General features: G+C 45.8%; 1 protein-coding gene across 1 annotated transcript in view; it reads right to left on the reverse strand.

Moving 5' to 3' along the window:
* KCNQ3 (potassium voltage-gated channel subfamily Q member 3) overlaps nt 1-19,344 on the reverse strand; it is a 303,877-nt gene extending 284,533 nt beyond the window's left edge. The window contains exon 1 of the mRNA XM_035011963.1: nt 18,947-19,344. Within this exon, the coding sequence (XP_034867854.1) occupies nt 18,947-19,329 (383 nt within the window). The 5' untranslated portion in view covers nt 19,330-19,344. The remainder of the gene's footprint in view (nt 1-18,946) is intronic.
* Nucleotides 19,345-22,214: the final 2,870 nt, after the last annotated feature.

The raw sequence follows: 22,214 nt of genomic DNA on the forward strand, positions 1-22,214 counted from the left end.
TATATATATAAGTTGTTCTCTCTTTAAAATTTTGAGATAGTTTCTTCTAACAGATCAAAATATAACCTAAATCTCTAGTGTATGGTTTTTTCTACTCCCCTGCCTGATCACATTCTCTTTTTTTCTTTTTTCTTAAATCCTCTTCTTTCTTTTTTCAAACAAATTCTTATCAATTCCTTTTATAAATTTTTTTATAATTTCCATCTTTACAGTCATGTTCCATCCCTTCATCATATCAACCCTTATTTTTGTACATATATAAGTTTTTCTTTCTTTAAAATTTTGGGAGGCACTTTCTTCTAAAAGACCAAAATACACCCAAAATCTACTGTGTGGCACTGATTTATATACCCAGCCTGATATTTGATCATATTCTGTTTTTTTGTTTGTTTGTTTTGTTCTGTTTTTGTTTGTTTTTATCTTTATCTTTTTCTTTTTTCTCTCTTTCCCTTTCTTTTCCCACTGCTTCAGGTCTTTTCTGATTTGTTTAGAGTGTATTTTCTGGGGACGTTGTTACCTGTTAGCATTTTGTTCTCTCATTAATCTATTCTCCTCCTGACAAAATGACAAGACGGAACAAATCACCTCAACAAAAAGAACAAGAGGTAGTACCGACTGCCAGGGACCTACTCCATATGGACATTAGTACGATGTCAGATCTAGAGTTCAGAATCATCACTTTAAAGATACTAGCTGGGCTTGAAAAAAGTATGGAAGTTATTAGAGAAACCCTTTCTGGAGAAGTAAAAGAACTAAAATCTAAGCAAGTCGAAATCAAAAAGGCTATTACTGAGGTGCAATAAAAAATGGGGACACTAACTGCTAAGATAAATGAGGCAGAAGAGAATCAGTAATATAGAAGATGAAATGATGGAAAATAAAGAAGCTGAGAAAAAGAGAGATAAACAACTACTGGATCACGAGGGCAGAATTCGAGAGATAAGCGATACCATAAAACGAAACAACATTAGAATAATTGGGATCCCAGAAGAAGAAGAAAGAGAGAGAGGGCCAGAAGGTATAATGGAGCAAATTATAGCAGAGAACTTCCCTAATTTGGGGAAGGAAACAGGCATGAAAATCCAGGAAGCACAGAGAACCCCTCTCAAAATCAATAAAAATAGGTCAACATCTAATAGTAAAATTTATGAGTCTCAGAGATAAAGAGAAAATCCTGAAAGCAGCTCGGGAGAAGAGATATGTAACCTACAAGGGTAGAAACATTAGATTGGCAACAGACCTATCCACAGAGACCTGGCAGGCCAGAAAGGACTGGCAGGATATATTCAGAGCACTAAATGAGAAAAATATGCAGCCAAGAATACTATATCCAGCTAGGCTGTCATTGAAAATTGAAGGAGAGATAAAAAGCTTCCAGGACAAACAAAAACTAAAGGAATTTGCAAACACGAAACCAGCCCTACAAGAAATCTTGAAAGGGGTCCATTAAGCAAAGAGAGACCCTAAAAGCAACACAGATCAGAAAGGAACACAGACAATATACAGTAACAGTCACCTTACAGGCAATACAATGGCACTAAATTCATATCTTTTAATAGTTACCCTGAATGTAAATGGGCTCAATGCCCCAATCAAAAGACACAGGCTATCAGATTGGATTAAAAAACAAGACCCATCGATATGCTGTCCGCAAGAGACTCATTTTAGACCCAAAGACACCCCCAGATTGAAAGTGAGGGGGTGGAAAACCATTTACCATGCTAATGGACACCAAAAGAAAGCTGGGGTGGCAATCCTTATATCAGACAAATTAGATTTTAAACCAAAGACTGTAATAAGACATGAGGAAGGACACTATATCCTACTTAAAGGGTCTATCCAACAAGAAGATCTAACAATTGTAAATATCTATACCCCTAACATGGGAGCAGCCAATTATATAAGGCAATTAATAACAAAAGCAAAGAAATACATTGACAACAATACAATAATAGTGGGGGACTTTAACACCCCCCTCACTGAAATGGACAGATCGTCTAAGCAAAAGATCAACAAGGAAATAAAGGCTTTAAATGACACACTGGACCAAATGGACTTCACAGATATATTCAGAACATTCCATCCCAAAGCAACGGAATACATATTCTTCTCTAGTGCCCATGGAACATTCTCCAGAATCGATCACATCCTAGGTCATAAATCAGGTCTCAACTGGTACCAAAAGATTGGGATCATTCCCTGCCTATTTTCAGACCACAATGCTTTGAAACTAGCACTCAATCACAAGAGGAAAGTCGGAAAGAACTCAAATACATGGAGGCTAAAGAGCATCGTACTGAAGAATGAATGGGTCAACCAGGAAATTAAAGAAGAATTAAAAAAATTCATGGAAACCAATGAAAATGAAAACACAACTATTCAAAATCTTTGGGATGCAGCAAAGGCAGTCCTAAGAGGAAAGTATATAGCAATACAAGCCTTTCTCAAGAAACAAGAAAGGTCTCAAATACACAACCTAACCCTACACCTAAAGGAGCTGGAGAAAGAACAGCAAATAAAGCCTAAACCCAGCAGGAGAAGAGAAATAATAAAGATCAGAGCAGAAATCAATGAAATAGAAACTAAAAGAACAGTAGAACAGATCAACAAAACTTGGAGCTGGTTCTTTGAAAGAATTAACAAGATTGATAAACCCCTGGCCAGACTTATCAAAAAGAAAAGAGAAATGACCCAAATCAACAAAATCATGAATGAAAGGGGAGAGATCACAACCAACACCAAAGAAATACAAACAATTATAAGAACATATTATGAGCAACTCTATGCCAGCAAATTAGATAACCTGGAAGAAATGGATGCATTCCTAGAGATGTATCAACTACCAAAACTGAACCAGGAAGAAAGAGAAAACCTGAACAGACCTATAACCACTAAGGAAATTGAAGCAGTCATCAAAAATCTCCCAACAAACAAAAGCCCAGGGCCAGAGGGCTTCCCAGGGGAATTCTACCAAACATTTAAAGAAGAATTAATACCTATTCTTCTGAAACTGTTCCAAAAAATAGAAATGGAAGGAAAACGTCCAAACTCGTTTTATGAGGCCAGCATTACCTTGATCCCAAAACCAGCCAAAGACCCCATCTAAAAGGAGAATTACAGACCAATATCCCTGATGAACATGGATGCAAAAATTCTCACCAAAATACTAGCCAATAGGATCCAACACTACATTAAAAGGATTATTCACCACGACCAAGTGGGATTTATTCTGGGGCTGCAAGGTTGGTTGAACATCCACAAATCAATCAACATGATACAATACATTAACAAAAGAAAGAATAAGAATCATATGATCCTCTCAATAGATGCAGAAAAAGCATTTGACAAGGTACAGCATCCTTTCTTGATCAAAACTTTTGAGAGTATAGGCATAGAGGGTACATACCTCAATATCATAAAAGCCATCTATGAAAAACCTACAGCGAATATCATTCTCAATGGGGAAAAACTGAGAGCTTTCCCCCTAAGGTCAGGAACAGGGCAGGGATATTCACTATCACCACTGCTATTCAACATAGTATTAGAAGTCCTAGCCACAGCAATCAAACAACAAAAAGAAATCAAAGGCATCCAAATTGGCAAAGAAGAAGTCAAATTCTCACTCTTTGCAGATGATATGATACTTTATGTGGAAGACCCAAAAGACTCCACCCCAAAACTGCTAGAACTCATACAGGAATTCAGTAAAATGGCAGGATATAAAATCAATGCACAGAAGTCAGTGGCATTCCTATACACCAACAAGACAGAAGAAAGAGAAATAAAGGAGTTGATCCCATTTACAATTGCACCCAAAACCATAAGATACCTAGGAATAAATCTAACCAAAGAGGCAAAGGATCTGTACTCAGAAAACTATAAAATACTCATGAAAGAAATTGAGGAAGACACAAAGAAATGGAAAAACGTTCCATGCTCATGGATTCAAAGAACATATACTGTGAAGATGTCAATGCTACCTAGAGCAATCTACACATTCAATGCAATCCCCATCAAAATACCATCCACTTTTTTCAAAGAAATGGAACAAATAATCCTAAAATTTGTATGGAACCAGAAAACACCTAGAATAGCCAGAGGAATGTTGAAAAAGAAAAGCAAAGCTGGCGGCATCACAATTCTGGACTTCCAACTCTATTACAAAGCTGTCATCATCAAGACAGCATGGTACTGGCACAAAAACAGACACATAGATCAATGGAATAGAATAGAGAGCCCAGAAATGGACCCTCAACTCTATGGTCAACTCATCTTTGACAAAGCAGGAAAGAATGTTCAATGGAACAAAGACAGTCTCTTCAACAAATGGTGTTGGGAAAACTGGATAGCCACGTGCAGAAGAATGAAACTGGACCATTTCCTTACACCACACACAAAAATAGACTCCAAATGGTTGAAAGACCTCAATGTGAGACAGGAGTCCATCCAAATCCTAGAGAACACAGGCAGCAACCTCTTTGACCTCAGCCGCAGCAACTTCTTCCTAGAAACATCGCCAAAGGCAGGGGAAGCAAGGGCAAAAATGAACTATTGGGACTTCATCAAGATAAAACGCTTTTGCACAGCAAAAGAAACAGTCAACAAAACCAAAAGACAACCAACAGAATGGGAGAAGATATTTGCAAATGACATATCAGATAAAGGGCTAGTATCCAAAATCTATAAAGAACTTATCAACTCAACACCCAAAGAACAAAGAATCTAATCAAGAAATGGGCAGAAGACATGAACAGACATTTTTCCAAAGAAGACATCCAAATGGCCAACAGACACATGAAAAAGTGCTCAACATCACTTGGCATCAGGGAAATCCAAATCCAAACCTCAATGAGATACCGCCTCACACCAGTCACAATGGCTAAAATTAACAAGTCAGGAAACGACAGATGTTGGTGGGGATGCGGAGAAAGGGGAACCCTCCTACCCTGTTGGTGGGAATGCAAGCTGGTGCAGCCACTCTGGAAAACTGTATGGAGGTTCCTCAAAAAGTTGAAAATAGAGCTACCATATGATTCAGCAATTGCACTACTGGGTATTTACCCCAAAGATACAAAAGTAGGGATCAGAAAGGGTACGTGCACCCCGATGCTTATAGCAGCAATGTCCACAATAGCCAAACTGTGGAAAGAGCCAAGATGTCCATCGACAGATGAATGGATAAAGAACAGGTGGTATATATATACAATGGAATATTATGCAGCCATCAAAAGGAATGAGATCTTGCCATTTGCAACGACGTGGATGGAACTGGAGGGTATTATGCTGAGCGAAATAAGTCAATCAGAGAAAGACATGTATCATATGACCTCACTGATATGAGGAATTCTTAATCGCAGGAAACAAACTGAGGGTTGCTGGAGTGGGGGTGGGATGGGAGGGATGGGGTGACTGGGTGATAGATACTGGGGAGGGTATGTGCTCTGGTAAGCACCATGAATTGTGCAAGACTGTTGAATCTCAGATCTGTACCTATGAAACAAATAATGCAATATATGTTAAGAAAAAAAAAAAGAAGAAGAAGATAGCAGGAAGGGGGGGAAATCGGAGGGGGAGATGAACCATGAGAGACGATGGACTCTGAAAAACAAACTGAGGGTCCTAGAGGGGAGCGGGGGGAGGATGGGTTAGCCTGGTGATGGGTATTAAAGAGGGCATGTTCTGCATGGAGCACTGGGTGTTATGCACAAACAATGAAGCATGGAACACTACATCTAAAACTAATGATGTAACGTATGGGGATTAATATAACAATAAAAAATTAATTAAAAAAATGAAGGCAAAATATAGAGAAAAATATGAGAAAACTAAGAGGATTTGTCACCTGCAGACCTGGCATATACTAAATGCTGAAGTATGTTAAAGCTTAAGGGACACCATATACAGTGGATACTTGATTCTTCAATAAAAAATGAAAAACATAAATGGTAAACATATTGGTAAAAAGAAAACATTTTTTCTCTTATTTTTTTTGGTAAAAAGAAAACTTTTTCTCTTAATTTTTTAAATGTACATAAGACTTTTTAAAGCAAAAATTATTGCATTAGATTTTTGTGGGACTGGCAATGCATGAATTGTAAATATATGGCAATGCATGAATTATAAATATATGATAACCATAGCAAAAAAATACAATTGTACTTTTTATGCATTTGAAATAAAGTGGTACAATATTAACTACAAAAAAAAAGAAGAAGAAATCTCAACATTCCCTCTATCATTCCAGAATCCTGAAGTGTGAATGTTAATTACTTCCCCAGAAAACCAGAACGGAGGCAAAGGACGAAAGTCATGGGATCACACTTTACAACCATGATCCTTCCATTTTCTCAGCAAAAGATGTGTTTGTAAGAGCAACTGGAATATCTATTTTCATCTTGTTTTGAAAATGCTAATGTTTCTCACATTATAAATTAGTAAGATTCTTCATTCTTTGAAAGTATTGCTAAAACCACTCAGAATCATAGTGTCAGCAGGAGTGAAGGTCTCCAGGCTTATTTTAAGCAACTCTCCTGTTCTATTTTGTGAAAATTCCTAATATGTGAACACACGATAATCTCAACAGGAGACAGCTCCTTCCCCCAAAGGGTATCACAGACAATGGTTTCATGGTGCCAGGTTTGAGAATTCTGGCACACAGCGGAGCTCAGAAATGTTAGCTATCGCTAGAAACCAGGCACTGAACTGACATATTTACACATACTTTTATTTCAGATTTTTTTTCTTGAATGACTGTCCTAAATGAAAAATTAATGACGGGGAAAAGCACTACAGAATTACCATGACCCTCAGGCCACAAAGACTTCCTTTACTTAAGAACCACTGAGAAGACATAGAAACACCTGTGAACTCATATCACGATATTTCCTTCACTTAAACGATGTGAGTAGCAGTCATGGCCGGTCCCCTCCCATTCTGCTCCAGAACCCACTGGCAGCACCTGCCAAATGTGGCCTTTGACAAATACCTTTGACAAAGAGCCCAAATTTCCATCGAAGGGATTTCTCTGAGAGGTAATATCATGGAGCAGCCCTGAGCCAGGGATGGATGGAGTTTGAGGATAATTGTGCATCTTTCCACACTGCAGTCCAGGGTCCCCAGGGGCTGAGCTTTAAGGACCCCATGGTAACCTGCTTGAAAATGTGTCCTCCAGCCACTTTCTCCTTTCTGTCGGATTTCCCTGCCTTTCCCCTGTTTTAGTTATTTCTCTATTTTTTTTTTTTTTTTTGGAATCACCTCCTAAATTGTGCATTCTCAATAGGAATGGTATCATCTTCAAGGGGGGCAAAATCAGTTCTTGGGGGGAATGGGGCTAGGTGAAAAAAATCTTACTCTTTTTTTATATCAAGCTCAGATATACACACAGTCTACAAAGAAATATGCAATATACCGGTGGCATTAAAATGTCATGGGTGGGGGCAATTAGGGGAAACAGGTCTTAAAAACTCCTCAAAGAGGAGATAGTGAAAACAAGATGGGATAATCCTGTGTTAAATAAACCATTTGCCCTGAGCTCTTTGGCTCAGAGAGCAACCAGAGGAACACAGGCTAAGATCCAATGCTAGCACTCTGCTGAGCACTTGCGTGAATTACTTCATTTAATCCATTCAACAACCTGTAAGGCAGGGAGTATTAGGTCCATTTAACTGATTAAAAGTAAAATGACTTGTTAAGGCTACAGAGCCAAAGAGCCGAAGCCTCAGGGTTAGAACTCTGGGATCCTGGGGCTGGGCTCTCAGCCACACGTTAGGAGAATCATCTCGAGTGTTAAGCCCAACATGGCACAGAGAAGCAACTCTACAAATGTCAGTTCCTCTTGTTAATGAAAATAAATCAGGTTTCCATGAACGGACCAAACGGCAGTGCTGTCCCATATGTGACAGTATAACAACCCAAACGGATAAAAACATTAGTTACAAGATGCGGGTTTTGAATGCTCCAACTCCGTGCTGACCTCAATGGAAAGCAGAGACTACTTGATACGACTCTTGGCAGAGGGCTAGAGGGTGGGGGGTGGGGGGGAGGTGGGGAAAAGGTGGTCTGGGTATTGGGAATTTTAGTAGAAGAGAAATCCTCCTTGGCAAGAGGCCGCCTGAAACCTGTGTATGGACTCCAGATCAGCCTGCCCCTGGCTTTCCTCTTTCTTCTGTTCATTTGATCCAGACCCTAAGCCAGTGCAACCCAGAAGAATTCAGCTGTAGCGAAACTTCTCCATTGGTACACAGCTGTTGGAGCATCATGAGCAGAAGCCGACGTGGCTGCATGGAACCCAGCCTTGGAAGAAGACCCGAGTTCAGGTCCTTCCTTTGTCATCAGCATGACTGTAGGCAAGTTTTTAAGGGCTCTGGACCTCAGTTTCATCTTCTCTACCATTCCTTCCAGCTCTGAAGTCCTCTGAGGTCTATAATCGGCCAAGTGCCTCTCTCGGGGCTGGGTCCATAAATCCCATAAACTGCTGTTATGTAATTACTGCTGATCAGTTTGATTAGACTTGCTGAATACTAAGGCCTTCTGGTTCCATTTTCTGGACTGACATCACCAGGTGGAGAAGCATCCATGACTGATATATGTGGGGTGAGATAAAGCAAAAGCTGGGATTGATGTAAGACTCTAAGAAAGGGTAGGAGTAGGGAGATAAACAGTGTGATAGTGCTAAGTGATTTTCCATTAGTACAGATGGTCGGGACTGGATGAACACATTCCCCTAGTGCAGTATGTTGGATAATATTTCACCCCATCCCTTCAAAAAGACACCCATAATGGCAGAAACGGGCTTGAACTGCTAACGAAAGTTTACAAAGAATCTAAGGGTCAGTGGCAAAGAAACTCTGTCAGGCTGCCTACTCCTTAAGAAAGCCAGATGTGGCAAAAAAAAAAAAAAAAGAAGGGATTTGCTCTAAGAATTTTTGTTACTCATATGTATAAAGCAGGAATCCTATTGATGTTGCCCAAGGAGGGCTATAATAAACTATGAAATGATGCAAAAACATTGCTTATAATTGATATGTTGGGCTTATATGCCCCAACTCAACTGTTACAGTCTTAGAGGGTCCAGACGATTTTACACGTCTCTGGAAGGAGGGAGGATGGAAGAGAGGAAAAGGAGATCCTAGCTTAGGTCTTCAGCAAGGAGAGAAGCCCACTATAGGAGGAACCCAAGCAGAGCCAAGGTATGGCGTGTTCCATGAGCCAACTGCTACATACACACTTTTATTCTTCATAAACTACAAGCAAAAAGCAATCTTATTCCTGAATTATAACCTAGTTTGTTCTCCCAAGAGCACATTTCAAACAAATTCCTCTATTCGTCTGTGGCAGAATGCAAAGTCCCATCCAACAAGACCACAGTTTGGAAGGCACCATATCTGCATCCTATGACACCAGCATAACCAGAGGTGGCCCGAGACCTCAGTATTGACATCACCTTGTCACCTGCAAACCTCTTCCTCGTCAGTGTCCCCAAAGGTCCCCTTCCATCCCTGTGGATGTGCATGCTGAGTTAGATTACTGATGGGTTCCTGGTATCAGGTAATGCATAACAACAGCAATGTGGCAAATGTGTGCGTGGGCAGATTCTCAGACCCAGACAGAGAGGTCCCAACCATGGACTCATCTGATCCTTCTAGAGCTTTAGGGAAATGCCACCATAGTTCCCAAAGCATTCCCTCACACATTTTCTCCCGGGATTCTTACATCAATCCCATGCAGAAGGCATCTGCAGATGGTGGGACTAGTGAGGTGTCCGAACCACATGGCTAATGCAATTCTCCTAACAGCTCACCCAATGACCTTCTCACAAACCCACAGCTGTCTTGGGCCACCCCAGACCAGAGCCACATGGCACTGTGTCTACAAAGGGTTTTTAATCAATCCACACTGGAAGACCTTTCCCTTGCTTCTTTTTACATTGCTCAATTTTAAAGAGATGTAACAAATTCTCTTTTCATTCTGTCAAAACTTCAAGACCCAGACAAAAAAAGAGAGAGCAGGACGTTGATTCTTTGGAAAATACCATAGGATCCCCGTTGACCTATGAAACTTTCAAACATAGATGGAATTATTTTTCATGAATACAAACTTGAACGGGGGAGCTTCCTAATAACACAAGAATAATAATGGAGTATCCAAGTTAATTGCATGTAGCCTTCGGTTCTCGAAGCAGGAGAGGAAGGCTGGTCATCAACTGGACAAACATCTTCCCTCCAGTCTCATAAATCTCCTTTGGAGGAATCTCCTTAACACAACACAGGAGGCTCAACAGTGCATGCCCTTTCTGCCTACCTGGTTCCTCATTTGCATACTATTACTGCATTTGCTAGACTACTCAAATTTAGTTGTTTCAAGTGTCTCCCTCCATAGGAGAATTACGGCTCATCTGCCTCAACAGCCTGGCACACAGCTTGGCACCTGACTCAGCGTGTGCAGCTTTGACACGAATGACGTTGGCCCACTAAGCTATACCTCTGTACTGTCTGTTGGCATTACCTGGACAAAAGCCCAAGGTGGACAGGAACCTCAGGTACGTTCTATACAGAATCCATGAACCAACAAAGCCTGTCCAGCTCGGCCAATGGTTCTCAGGCCTGGCTTCATATTGGAATCACTTAAGGACCATGCCTGGACCCCCACAGACCAACGGCATCAATTTCTGGGGTGGGGCCTGTCATCTGTTTTCCTATATGTGCCCTGTGCTGTCTGTGTGCATTTAGTCTTTTTTTTTTTAAGTACTTTTAACTTTTTGATTTTTTTTAAACTTAAAGTTAAGAGTACTATAATACCCATATACATTCTCTTCGCTGTGACCTTCTGACTGTTAATATTTTTGCCATAAGTGCCTCCTTCTCTCTCTTCTGTGGGTATGTGGTATGTGCACATTTACATGTTTGCATGGTCTGTATGCGTGCCCCACATGGCAAAGTAAGTTGTAGGTATCATGACACCTGACCACTAAAGATTACACCACGTGGCTCGTAAAAAATAGAACATTCGCCTACGTAGCCACAATGCAATGGCCACACTCAAGAAATTAAATTTTGACATAATGATGTTATCTAATATGGAGTCCACGTTCAAATTTTCTTCACCTTCCCTATAATAATATCCTTTATTGTTATTTATTTTTTTCAATCTGGGATCCAATCAAGAATCATGAAAGTCACTTGTGTTTTTTCCAGCTTTACTGAGACATAACTGACATATAACATCGTGTAAGTTTAAGATGTACCATGTCATGATTTGATACATACATATATAATGAAATGACTACCACATAAGGTTCAGAAACATATCCAGCACCTCACACAGTTACCTCTGTGTGTGTATGTGTGTGTGATGAGGACTCTTAAGATCTACTCTCTGAGCAACTCTCAAATATACAACACAGTACTGTTGACTATAGTCTCCACGCTGTGCAGTAGATCCCCAGAACGTGTTCATCTTATAACTGGAAGTTTGTACCTTTTGACCATCTTCACCCAATTCCCCCCAGGCCCCAGCCACTGGCAACCACCCATCTGATCTCTGTTCCTAAGTTCAGTTTTTTAAGATCCCACATATAAGTGAGACCATACAGTATTCGTCTTTCTCTGTCTGACTTAGTTTTCTTAACATAGTAGCCTCAAGGTTCATCTGTGTCCATGTCATTGCAAATGGCATGATCTCCTTCTTTTTCATGGCTGGACAGCATTCCATTGTGTGTATATACTACATTTCCTTTACCCATTCATGCATCCGTGGACATTTAGACTGTTTCCTTGTCTTAACTGCTAAACATTTTGCTGCAATTGGGGTTCCACATGTTATCAAAGGTAAGACAGTGCTTACATTTCCTTCAGACAAATCCCCAGAAGTGGAATTGCTGAATCATCTCATAGTTCTATGTTGAGTTTTTAAAGGAACTTCCATACTGTTTTATGTACTGTGATAACTGTATACCAATTAAATTCCCACCAACAGTGCACGAGAGTTCCTTTTTCTTCATATCCTCGCCAACACTTGCTATTTCATGGTTTACTGATCATAGCCATTCTATCACCTCTCTGGGGTTTTCATTTGCATTTCACTGATGGTGAGCAGGTGTTGAACACCTTTTCACGTACACATTGGCCCTCTGTGTATCTTCTCGTCTATTCAGGTCCTGTGCCCATTTTTTAACAGGATCATTTGCTTTCTTGCTGTTGAGTTGTAGGAGTTCCTTATATATTTTGGATATTAAGCCCTGATCAAATATAGGATTTGCAAATATTTTCTCCCATTCTGCAGGATGCCTTTCCATTCTGTTGACTGCTTCTTTTCTGGGCAGAAGCATTTTAGCTTGATGTGGTCCCACTTGTTTCTGTGCATGCACTACATTTGGCTGTCATATCTCTTTGAGCTCCTTTAACTGAGACAGTTTCCTTATTTGTTCTTCTGACAGGGACCCTTTGGAAGAGACTGTGCCAGACATCTTGCAGGATTTCCCACAATGTGAATTTGTTTATTATTTCTTCATGATTGTATTCAGGTCATTTTAGGCACGACTGCAGGTATGTTGCTCATTTCCACTGAATTATTCAAGAGGAGGGTAGGGTCCATTGTATTAATTATGCACAAGTTCAATGACTGGTTCAAGAAATATCTGCCAGATTTTCCTTAACGTCCCTTCTTGCCTAGGTGATTCACATGTATATCAAAGTTTGAAACATCTTACTGTTACTCCATGTGTACAAAGCCGGCAGACCAGCCGATCTGCTTTCCCCTGGGGATTTTTTTTCAAAGTAAGCTCTACGCCAAACATGGGGCTCAAACTCAGGACCCTGAGATCAAGAGTCTCATGTTCTACTGACTGGGCCAGCCAGGCTCCTCTCCCCTGGGGACTTTTCAGGAAAGCAGCTGTACAAAGCGCCTGACCCAGGAAGGTAGAGTTTCAGTCTCTGCTACCTTTCTTCTGCATCGTCTGCCATTGGGGACAACAGTGACATGATGAAGACAGTGACAGAGGTGGGACACTCCTGCGGGGTCCCAGCTCTACCACTTAGGTAGCTCCAAGCATCTGGACAAATCACATAACTTTTCAGAACCTGTTTTCAGTTGTAAAGGAGAGAAAATGTACCCTCCCTTCCAGCACCGACAGCCACCTGCGTGAGCCTGGCTCCTGGACAGTGAGATACCAGGCACCTGGGGTCACAGACCCTCTCAGCGCACCGCCTCACTGGGGTCCAGACACCTGCGACTGTGGGTGCTTGCAATCAACCCCTTCCTTGACTTTTTCATCTGAGTGGTTTGCAAGCATCATAAAAAACAAAAGCCAGGAATAAGGCAAGGAGTTCAGAAAAGGAAAAGAAAATAAAACAAGGTTATTAGAGAGGGGAGAGGGGCAAGGGTTTGATGAGAGGGGCAAGAGGAAGGCAGATTAAAATAGGATTGAGAGGAGAAGCAAGAAGGAAACAATATTTACTGACTATCTTCAGTGTGTTGGGGGAGGTCACTGAGAGGACGTGACCGCAGGGTGACCCTCGAGTTGGACCTCACCACCTCCCCCGTTCTTGGACCGTGCGCTCCCTCCTCCACCGTTCCCACAGTGGGAGCTGTTCCAAAGATGCAGCCTTGAGAGTAAGGTGCTGCTGACACCGTCTGTATTGGGTATGTGACCAAACCCCATTAAGGACTCTCTGAAAACCTTTAAGATTCTGGAGAGTGGGTGGGAAGACCTGCTCATCTTTCAGTGTCCAAGACAAGCCTCACATATAAGTCCCCTTGCTTATGAAACCTGCCACTTAGGGATCTGGAGTGGCCCTCCTCTTACTTCCCTCTCCCCTTGCCCTCTGTCTGCAGAGGGGGCCAGTTTTGGATTTAACCTGGGGAATGCCCAAGGTTGCAAACCAACATAAGGCAATGTTTAGGTGTTGTATATCATCACCTCAATTAAATTTCACAAGAACCCCGGGAGGTAGGCCTGACTATCTCCATATCAGAAATAAAGAAACTGAGGGGGCGCCTGGGTGGCTCAGTTGGTTAAGCAACTGCCTTCGGCTCAGGTCATGATCCTGGAGTCCTGGGATCAAGTCCCGCATCGGGCTCCCTGCTCAGCGAGGAGCCTGCTTCTCCCTCTGACCCTCCCCCCTCTCATGTACTCTCTCTCATTCTCGCTCTCTCAAATAAATAAATAAATCTTTAAAAAAAAAAAAAAGAAATAAAGAAACTGAAATCCAGGAAAGTGAGCAAATTACTCCAGGTCACACAGCCAGAAAAGAGCAGATTGGATTAAACCTGGGTCTTACTCCAAAGACCATGCTCTTACAGCTGAATAAAGATTGTCACAATGATACCGCACCTCACACCTGTCAGGAGAGCTATTATCAAAAAAAAAAAAAAAAAAAAGACAAAAACGGAAACAAAATCAAAACCAAGAGAAACAGTGTTGGTGAGGATGGGGAGAAACTGCAAACCTTGCACGCCGTGGACGGGAATGCAAAATGGTGGAAACATTGGAATGGGGGAAACAATGGAAAACAATATGGAGGTTCCTCAAAAATTAAAAATAGAGCTACCATATGATGCAGCCATCTCACCTTTGAATATGGATCCAAAAGAATTGAAATTGGGATCTCAGAGATATTAGCACTTCCAGGTTCACTGAAACACTATTCATAATAGCCAAGATGTACAAATGAGCTACATGTCCATCAACAGATGAATGGAGAAAGAACATGGAATACTGATCAGCCTCTAAAAAAAGGGACTGTAGATCTTCCAGTCAATAGGCTAAGACCACCAGCCAAGCCCTTACATTCCAGAGCAGCTGCTGGGTCCTTGTGCCCCACCTCTCAGCTTTGCCTGCCACCTCCCCCAACCTGGTCCCCAGGGGCCAGCCCACCTCTGAATGCAAACGGGAGGTACTTCCTGTGACCATGTCCCCTTGGTCCGTCAACAGGTGAGTGAGTGATGGCTGCAGGGAGGTGGTGAGAGGAGCAGAAGGTTTGTGCAGAGAGTCCATCCAACAATAGCACCAAGAAGAAGCCAGCATCTCTCTGCTGACAGGCTAAGGAAGGGGAGTCCCAGGACAATGTCAGAGCACGACAGTGGTATGTGCTTCTAAGGAGACCCCTATTCAGAATCAACTAATGAATATTCAGTGCCTGGTGTTGGGCTAATTTCATTCATACACTTGAAACCTGAACACCACCCTGTGACAGGGGCCAATCCCAACCTCCGGGCCATGCAAAATCACAGAGACCTCAGGTGGTCCAGATGGGAGGAGCTCCAAATCCAGCACTTTCTCCACAACAGCAGGATCCTTTTCAGGCTCAGGAAGCAGAGAAGGGATCAGGCTCACTGGGGTCAAAGCATGGTCTCCCACCCTGTCCCCTCCTCCCCTTAGTCCTTTTTTTTTTAAAGATTTTATTTATTTATTTGCGAGAGAATGAGAGACAGAGAGCATGAGAGGGAGGAGGGTCAGAGGGAGAAGCAGACTCCCCGCCGAGCAGGGAGCCCGATGCGGGACTCGATCCTGGGACTCCAGGATCATGACCTGAGCCGAAGGCAGTCGCCTAACCAACTGAGCCACCCAGGCGCCCCCCCTTAGTCCATTTTAAGACTTCTGCCAGCTATTCTTTTCACTAAAATCCTATAATGCTGACTGTACCTACTTGTGGTGGTGATGGTGGTGATAACATTAAAACTATTCACAGCGAAGTCTCAGTGAGCTGAGAGTATTCTTTCACTCACCCAGTCAATCAGTGCTTATCCAGTAACCACCACGGACCCCACAGCCTGCCAGAAACAGAACGCCAAAGAACACCATGGCCCTATTCCCAAGTAGCTCTTGGTTCAATGGCAGAGATGAGCAAACAGATCAATCTAATGTAATGTGCAAAATCCTACAGCTAGGGACATTGCAGAGGAGGGCAATTCTAACTCAACCTGGGGAGGGGGTGGTGGGGTCAGAGAAAAGCTTCCCAGAGGAAGCCACATCAGAGCTGGGCCAAGGTGAAAGTGAGTAGCCAGGAAAAAATAGGGATGAGCATTTAAGGCAAAGGGAGCAGGGTTAGGTAGGGTGGGGGTCTTTGGTCTCCACATTTGCTGTATTCTACCTTCAGGACAGGAGCAGTGGGGGGGATGGGAATCGCATCTCATGGGTCCAATTCATTAAAAAGATAAAATAAAAGTATGCACTAGATTGTGAGCCCAAGGTCAGCCCAATTTCCCAGCCCCCTTATGCCATTAGCTACAGCCCAGAACAGGATAACGGACGCTTCGAAGCACGAATTACAGTGCCTTGCAAAATCCTGAATCATCAATGAAAAGTTCAATTTGTTCACTTGACTGCACTTCCTGCTAAGCTGGAGGGGGGATGCACAGTGTATCCACTGACTGGGTATGCTTCAGTATTAGGAGCTCACACCCAGCCCAGCATGCTTTCCTGTATAATTCCCAATGAGTCAGAACCTGCAATCCCACCACCGCCTTAGCCCACTCCGCATTTCCTGAACACCGTGCTTCCCTGGGTTCCGACTAGCCCCTGTTTTGTTTCCAAACCCCATTTCTAGCCATTAACAGCTGTGAGCTAGCAAGTGAAGGCGGAGGTGTTCTTACGAGCCCTGTGTTATCAATGGGCAAGGGGTACCCAGTGATGCCCAGTGAAATACTCAGAGCCCTGCAACTGTTGGCAGAGGGTCAGAACTGGGATCCAGCTCAGAAACACAGTTGACCCACTGCATTCAGATGTGAGCAGCCAGAACAGCAGCTGTGTGATCTTGGACAAGGGGTTTCATTGAAGTTTTCTTACTCTCATCTCTAATATGTAGACAGTAATTCCCACCTCATAAAATCCTGGAGAGAGTTCAATGAAATAAATGATTTGCATGTCTGAAGCATCTGGCTAGGTCTTCACCTCTTCCTTATGCCACGCTCTCAGATTTTCCTGGTCCTCTCTGGGAAACAAGGCTACAGGTTTGGGCATTCTCAAACCTGCTTCTGCGTGATGGAATAATTCGAAAGAAGGATAAAATCGAGGCTCCGTCAACAACAGGCCTTAGCTATCCCTCCCCCAGGGGTAAGGCAGGCAGGGCAGGGGTGTTGTCTGGGAATGGCGGGAGGTGAAGAAAGAGGGACCCCACAAACTTCAGTGAAACCCCAGGTTTGGAAGTCAGCCAATAAATAGTGAATGCCATTTACATGCAAAAGGACATGTTGAGTCTCTTTATGTATGGGTGCACTCAGATCCGAGCTTTTTTTTACTATCACATTCCAGTTTCAATTTAACTAAACACTTAATTTAACTGAACCCCCTTCAGTTCAGTTGAACTAAACACAGTGCTAGAAACAGAGATGAATATATTTTTCATCCCTTTTTACCACCTGAAGAAAGCAAATGGAAGAGTAACCCTTGCTAGGCCTTCTCTCCAGCCACGAACACCTGCAAATTCAGGAGGAAGTGGATGCCAGAGGCTGGACCATCAGGAATCCATGTTCCTGGCTGGATGCCCCCTCCTTCCTGCCAGTTCCTCAGCTTCAGGGAGGCACCCTTTCCAGGCTTCTGCAACCTCTCAGAAGAAACCTGTTGCCAAGTCTGAGGTCCTGGGCAGACGCCCCCACCTGGTGGCCAAACCTGGAAAAGCCATTGCAACCAAAGATGATTGGCAGGTAGCAACTCCAAGGCTCCCTGAACTCCCTGGGACCACAACAGTCGTGGTCAGTTGGAGGAGGACACAGAGGAATATCCACTACTAAAGGCACAAGAAGGGCCAAAGTTATGGCCAATTCCCCGCCCAAACCCTGATAACGTACAGCTTCCCAAGAAGCAGCCATCAGAATGACTAAGCCACAGACAGGAGGCAAGGGGCAACTGGAGATGCCCTGCCGGCCCTGGGGTGTAGGCTGACAGCTCTGATTTTGTCTCCTAGGTGAGAAGTCACCACTACCATCCTCCCCCCCACTCCCTCAAGTGCAAGAAGATTTCCTGTCCCGAGTGTCAGTGCAGAACGGAGTTCCGTCTTCCTTCCCTGGCAGTGCATGTTCATCCTGACTAGCAAGGAGATGCTTTCTAGGGGAAGGGTGCCTGGGGTCAAACCTCCAGCCCAAGCCCCATCACATGGCCCGCACCCTTGTCCAGCCAAAGTGAGAGAAGGGGACAGCAGTTGATGTTGAGGGGATATCAGGACCAAATCATGGAGGTACCTCAGCCAAAATAAGCCCCGGACCTGATCTGGCACTGTTAAGCCCCAGCTCCTCTGTCTAGGCTGGAGCCTGAGATATTCTCATTCTCTTATATTCTCTCTCCTGCTCATTAACTTCCATAAAAATAATCCAAAGATGCACATTTTGACCAGTCCAAGCCCCCAACTAGGGCAACACCAGGTTCTATATCAGGATGGAGCCCTAAGAAGGGTAGCACAAGCAAGCTACTGATACCCGCGCTCATGCGCGCGCTCGTGCACATACGCGCGCGCGCGCGCACACACACACACACACACACACACACCACTATGGGCAGTGTACCACTCCCATCCCTAACTCCAGGACGCATCATCTAAACTCAGTAGCGATCCCAGGAGAAGGGACCCACCCCAAGCAGAAACACAGAGCGTATGGGAGGGATCCGCTTTATCCTGTTCATCCCCCACGTTAATTGGAAAAACCACATCATTCTTTTAAGCTTCAATACCAACATCCGGAGAAGGTGCCATAAATGCGCACCCGCGCGCGCACAAACACGCCAATCCAATCTCCAGATTAGCTGGGGAACCACGCTTGGGTCTTTGAAGCCCTGGTGTCCAACAGCCAGAGAGTGGCTCACAGACACACGGACACACACAGCGGAGGAACACGGAGGACAGACTGGTCTCCTCCTCAGCCCACCGGCGCCCCTGGGCTTTAAGGCCCCACAGCCGTCCTGGCTCCAGCCCGCACCCGAGCCCCAACCTGCGCCGCCGAGCGGCTGGGTACTCACACGAGCGCGTGGTAGAGCAGCGCCCAGCCCCGCGGTCTCTCGAGGGCGTCGTAGATCAAAGTTTGGATGCGCCGGTACTTGGCGTTGTTCCTCTTCACAGGGCGGCTCAGGGGGGTCTTGGCCAGGAGCCCGATGCCCTGCGGGGTCCTCCGCAGCCCCTCGTCGCGGCCGCCGCCCTCCAGCAGCAGAGTCCCGTCTTTGTCAGCTCCGGCCCCGAGCGCCAAGGTGACTTGCTCCACGTCGCCCGGCGCCAGCCCCACTTTCCGCTCCTCGTCGCCGGCCGCCGCCGCGTCCCCTCCGGCCGGGTTAGCGGCCCCGCCGCCGCCGCCCCCGTCGCCGCCGCCGCCAGCCGCCCCCGCCGCCCTGCGCGCCTTGAGCCCCATCTGCCTCGCCCCCGCCGGCCGCTTCGCCTTCTCCGCTGCTGCTCGGGGAAGAAGGGGCGCTCGGGGTGCGTGGATGGGGCGGCGGCGGCGGCTGCAAGCCCGGGAACTCCAATGCCATGATCCGCGCGCCGCTCCCCACCCCCCCCAAAAGCAAGCAAAGGCGGGCCCCCCGGGGGGCAGGGGAGGCCGGGCAGCGGGAAGGGGTCACATCCCGCGCGGGTCAGCCGCGGGACCCCGAGGGGCGCGGGCCGGGGGCTGCGGGGAGCGGGCGAGGGCGCGCGAGGCTGGCGCGGAGGCGCTAGGGCGCGCGGCGGCGGGAGCCTGGCACCGCGGCTCCGGGGCGGCGGCGGCGGCGGCGGCACCCGGGCCGGCGAGCCCGAGACAGCATCGCAGTTTATTTACAAGCCCGGTGCCAACCGCCCGCCCGCCCGCCCGCCCGCCCGCAAGCCACACGCGCCGCCGCCGCCTCCGCCCTCCTCCGCTCTCCCCCCCGCCCCGCGCCCCTCCCCGCCCGCTCCAGCCTCAGCCCCGCAGCAGCCGCGGCGAGCCAGCGCGCGGCGGGCCGAGCGCACGCCGCCGCCCCGCTCCCTCGCCGGGGTGGGGCCCCATTGTCCCGCCCCGTCGCGGCGGGAAGCCCCCGCAGCGCCCCGCCCCCCTCGCCGCCCCCCACCCCGCGCGCCTCGCGGGTGGCCTGCTCTGAGGCCGCCAAGCGGGGCTGCCCTCGCCCCTGTGGGTGTTAGGGCTTTCCCCGGGCTGGGCGTGGGGACAAAGGGGGGGAAGGCGGGGAGGGACCGAGGCGGGGTTGGGGGGGTTCTTCTGTCGACCTTCGGCATTGGCCTGACCGCTGCAGCTTTATGTTCTCTGGTCACCTCCCAACCCTGCTTCTTGGCTTTGGAAGTAAAATCCAAGTTGCTGGGTTGGCCAAGGCCCAGCGCGCCGTGAGCCCACACACTCTGGGTGGCTCCCTGTTTGGTTTCTGGTTCAAGGTGGATAGAGCAGCCCTCACCTCCCTTGGCCCTTGGCCCTTGGCCCTTGCCGGCTCAGGCGAACAGAGGTTTGAAGAAAGAGAAAGAACTCCCAGAATTGGCTTGGCTCTTAACCTGGGCTCTAGCAAGTCATTCCCTCTCTTGCCTGAGTCTCTGTTCATTCATTCAATTACTAAACCTCAAGTGAGTGAGCTTCTACTGAGAGGGGCAGTGTTTTCGGACCTGGGCATACAAGATCCCTGCACTCATAAAACTTGTATTCTGGAAAGATGGAAGACAGTAATGGAAAACAAACAAATAGTGTAATTGCCAAGATTGGTGGATGCTTTGAGGAAACAAAATAGCTAGAAAATGTGCTAGAAGTGGGGAATTTCTTTACATTGGCTGGTCCTGGAAGGCCTCTTTGTGAAGGTGACATTTTGGGGTGAGACCTAAGTGACAAGCTGGGGCAACTATGTAAATGTCAGGAAGAGCATTCCAGGCAGCAGAACAGCAAGCTCAAATGTGAAGTATGGCTTGAATGCACTGAGTCAGAGGAGGGCAGAAGAAGGGGAGGCCACTGTTAGGTAGGGACTAGATCACATTAAATCACTGGCAGAGGGCGGTGAGGGTCCCCTGCTTTGAACCTCTCAGCTCCCTCCCACATGGCCACCACCATTACAGAGATCCTGCTGTCCCCTGGTACCTGGAGCCTCCTTCACTTCCCACTCTCTCCAGGCTTGTCTTGGGCAGCGGGGAGGGTCTACGAGCAAGGCCAAGTCAAGGATCCATCCCTAGTGTGTGAGCCACCAGAAGGCCTGCAAAGGAATGCCAGCTCTGTATTGCCTGAAGGAGTTGGCCAAGGAGAATGAGAGAAGGGGAGGAGAGGGGAGGAGAGGGGAGGTGGGATGGGGGAGGGGAAAGGTATGGAGAGAAAGAAGCGGGAGGTGAGGGGGGGTGGGGAGAAGAGAAGGAAGTGTGAGTGTGGGAATGGGGAGGAAGGAGGAGTATCTGTATGAAAGAATGCCAGAGGGGAGAACCTCAGAAATCTCAACCAATAAGGATAGTTTTGAGAAAGGAGTTAAACTGTACCCAGGCTGAAATCATTAAACAGTGTTGTATAGGCACAAAAATAAACCGCTTAAAGCTACAGAATAGTTTGTCCAGAGAGTGACTCTAATATGGGACCTTAATATAGAATAAGAGCTACAACCTGACTGAGAGAGATTATTCATCCGTCAGGGGGCTGCGGGTTTCACTTTGTGAACATTGCATGAACTGGTTTATGGACATGTGACTGCACGCACAGTAGGACCCCCACAGATGTTCATGAAGAGAATGATGCTCAGCAGTGAGTTAGTTGGAGGCTGGTAAGTAACCGGTCAGTGCAAACACTGGAAACGAGAAAGAGTGCAGAGGAAGGGACTAGCCTAGGTGAGAGAAGCTCCAAATGGAAGCTGCAACTCCCGCCCCCCCCCACCAAGCATGCTTCTGAACATCTGTTCACCCTCCACCCCCAGCACACCAGCGCAGGTTCCTGAGCTTTCCATTGCATTCCTATCCCAACTGACTAAGGAACAATTCCATCCTTCTTGTTTGAGCCCCTTTTCTAAAGTCGCCCTCAATCCCTTCCTGTTTTATTTATTGGTTACCTTTATCACTGCCTAAAATGATCCAAGCTGCGTTTTGTTTACTACTATCTCACTAAGCAAGAGCGGGGTCTCAGGGTTCTATCCCTGAAGCCTAGAAGGATGCTTGCTGTTTAGTAGGCTCTCAATACCTATTCATGAATGAATGACTAATAAGTGAAGGCAGAATGTAAAGCCCCAGAACAATGCTTGGCTCACAATGAAATATTGGCTGTATGTTTGCATATGGGATTTGGTTTTGTTTTTTACCATTGTGAAAATCTTTATTCTT

This window comes from Mirounga leonina, unplaced genomic scaffold (assembly GCF_011800145.1).
Source record: "Mirounga leonina isolate KUSES-001 unplaced genomic scaffold, KU_Mleo_1.0 Mir_165, whole genome shotgun sequence".
Lineage (NCBI taxonomy): Eukaryota > Metazoa > Chordata > Mammalia > Carnivora > Phocidae > Mirounga > Mirounga leonina.